The sequence below is a fragment of the Vicia villosa genome, unplaced genomic scaffold (genome assembly GCF_029867415.1).
Source record: "Vicia villosa cultivar HV-30 ecotype Madison, WI unplaced genomic scaffold, Vvil1.0 ctg.001544F_1_1, whole genome shotgun sequence".
In the NCBI taxonomy this organism is placed as follows: Eukaryota; Viridiplantae; Streptophyta; class Magnoliopsida; order Fabales; family Fabaceae; genus Vicia; species Vicia villosa.
In genome coordinates this window covers 202,706-205,729 of record NW_026705660.1, presented here as the reverse complement: position 1 = coordinate 205,729, position 3,024 = coordinate 202,706, and the positions used below count along the sequence as shown (strand labels likewise).

The 3,024-nt window shown below is 32.5% G+C and overlaps 1 protein-coding gene across 1 annotated transcript; it reads left to right on the top strand.

Moving 5' to 3' along the window:
- The first annotated feature begins 455 nt into the window (after positions 1-455).
- On the top strand, positions 456-2,689 carry LOC131635784 (uncharacterized). The gene is made up of 5 exons (XM_058906430.1): positions 456-691; positions 787-1,340; positions 1,419-1,611; positions 1,705-1,980; positions 2,062-2,689. Exons 1-5 carry the CDS (start codon positions 533-535, stop codon positions 2,425-2,427), a joined length of 1,548 nt encoding a protein of 515 aa, XP_058762413.1. The 5' UTR covers positions 456-532; the 3' UTR covers positions 2,428-2,689.
- Positions 2,690-3,024: the final 335 nt, after the last annotated feature.

The window sequence follows — 3,024 nt, the reverse complement described above, 5'->3', positions numbered from 1 at the left end:
ATATAATAATGATAATGACTGTTTTATTATTCTAAATAAAATTATTTTTTAAAAAAATTATAAATATTTTTTTATAGTTTTTAAAAATATCGTTTTCGAAAGTTTTTTCCTCCCCTCCCCTCCAAACTCGCAAACAAAGCCGATGACAGTTGTCTAAATAAAAATTTAAGTTCTAAATAAAAATTCCTTTTTTTTTTAACAAATTTTAGTACACTCAAAGTCATCTTGTAGTTCCAAAAAAAAATCATGTCAAAAGCTGGAGTAGCAAAGAAAAATTTTCTTGGAGGAACTTTTTCTAGATATACTAATAAAAAGATCCTTGATCGCTAAAATAGCTTAAAGTTGACATAAGCACTTAAATTAATGTTTATAATGCAAAACTCAAAAAGAAGCAAGCACGTGGATTTCTGATTATTGATGGTGACTTTCAATAAATCACTCAAACATGGCTCTTCCTTTTACTTCCGCATCTCTTCTCTCTCTTTTTCAACAGCAACACACAAGAATTGGAGAAGCTTGATTGAACTCAAACATGAACAAGTACAATGAAACGAATCTAAAACACTTAAGGGGAGGTTCTAAATCTAATCATAAGAGAAGCTTGTTCTCCAAGAAAGCCAAAGTTACCACCACTGTGGTTGCTCTCTTTTGCTTAGTTGCTGCTTTCTGTTATTTTCCACCCTCCAATAATGTGAGTTATTATTATGCATTATCATAGCATGCAATTTTGAGTTATTATTTATAAAATTGTAACACAAGAAACTAATATGGCAATTATTTTTGAAGTACTTAATTTCAGGTGATTCCGTTCGAAATCAAAACCCTTCATGCATCGACATAATCAAACACGAAGAACAACAATTTCCACTTAGATGCAGCAAAAGGAACAAGACTGAGAAACAAACATGTCCAAGAGACTACTTTCCTACAAAACATAACCCAACAAATCAAAATAGCAATGTTTGTCCCTCATACTTTAGATGGATCCATGAAGATCTAAAGCCATGGAGAGAACAAGGGATCACAAAGGAAATGTTGGAAGGAGCGAGAAGAACAGCACACTTTAAGATCGCGATTGTGGATGGAAAATTGTATGTGGAAAGGTATAAGAAATCATTTCATACGAGAGATGTGTTCACTTTGTGGAGTATTGTGCAACTGTTAAGACTGTACCCTGGCAAGATACCGGACTTAGAACTAATGTTCGATTGTGAAGATAGACCGGTTATTCGGTCGGATAAGTTTCAAGGTCCAAATACTTCCCCACCACCTTTGTTTGGATATTGTTCTGATCAATCGAGTTTGGATATCGTTTTTCCTGATTGGTCTTTCTGGGGATGGTAAGTGCGAAATTAACTTCATTTCTTTCTTAATTATATTTTTAAAGCAATGTTTAAGTAATAATGATTTTTTAATAGGGCTGAGATAAATATAAAGCCATGGAATGGAATTTTGAAAGATATAAAAGAAGGAATTGAAAGGAGAAAATGGAAGGATAGAGTACCTTATGCTTATTGGAAAGGGAACCCTACAGTTGCTGCAACTAGGAAAGATCTTCTAAAATGCAATGTTACATCAGAAAATGATTGGAAGAATCACCTATACATACAAGTATTTTTCAATCAATTTTTCATTGTTTTTTCTTTGCAATTCACTTCACAGGTAGATAGATATTAACTCATTTTATGTATGTTTGTGTCATAGGATTGGAAGAAAGAAACTCATGAAGGTTACAAAGAGTCCAACTTAGGGAACCAATGCACACATAGGTACAAGATATACATAGAAGGAATTTCTTGGTCTGTCAGTGAGAAGTACATTTTGGCATGTGATTCCATGACATTATATGTAAGACCAAATTACTATGATTTTTTCATAAGAGGCATGGTTCCATTACAACACTATTGGCCTATTAGAGACGATTCGAAATGCACGTCTCTTAAGTTTGCTGTGGAATGGGGCAACAGCCATGTTGATAAGGTATTTCTCTCATTCATTGTGTTGAGTATTTGAATTTTAGTAGCTAGGTATTTCTCTGATTCCCTACAATTTACCTATTAGGCACAAGCAATAGGAGAGGCTTCTAGCAAATTCATGCAAGAGGACTTAGACATGAACAATATATATGATTACATGTTCCATCTTCTTAATGGATATGCAAAGCTTTTGAGGTTCAAACCAACTATACCTTTAGGAGCTGAGGAACTTTGTTCTGAAACAATGGCATGTGATTATAAAGGTACACATAGGAATTTCATGGAGGAGTCAATGGTGATGTTTCCTAGAGATTCAACTCCATGCATTATTCCTCCTCCGTATGATTCTTTGACACTACAAGAAGTTTTAGAGAGAAAAGCTAATTCAACAAGACAGGTAGAAATTTGGGAAGATGAGTATTTGTTGCATAAAAATAATGGAAAACATTAGTACTGGCTTAGTGGTTACTTTTTGCATCAAGAGACTATGGTTGATGTGGAGTTGAGACTACCTTCTTTTTGAAAAAAATCCCTGATGAGTTTTACTATTAGAGAAGATTTCCTACATGGTAACTTGCAAAGACAATTGTGTTAATTTTTCTTTAAAAAATTTAAGTAATATTCTATTTAGTTTAAAAAGGTTAGTTGGCAAGTATGTAGTAACAAATTATTGTAATATTTTCGTAATTGTAAGGACACATGCCAATATTATGTCCAAGAATCTAATGAATGAATAATTAATCATTTATAAAAAAAATGATATTCTCTCTAAAACTATTTATATCATTTCTGTGGGAATGTTTATGAAAGTAAGAACACAACAATATAGTGTGTGGTTTTTTTATAATATTATTAAATCAATGTGTATTATAAGTGTTTTCTACTTGAAAAAAAGAAATGTGAGAGAACATTCTGCAGTTTAAAAGGCGTCTGAGGATGATGTTTGTGTTCAGTCTCATGGGTCAGTTGGTTGTATTGAATTTGCTAATTTCATCTCTCAAACAAATTTTATTAATTCCCCCTGTTAGGTAAGATCTTTCTTTACTTA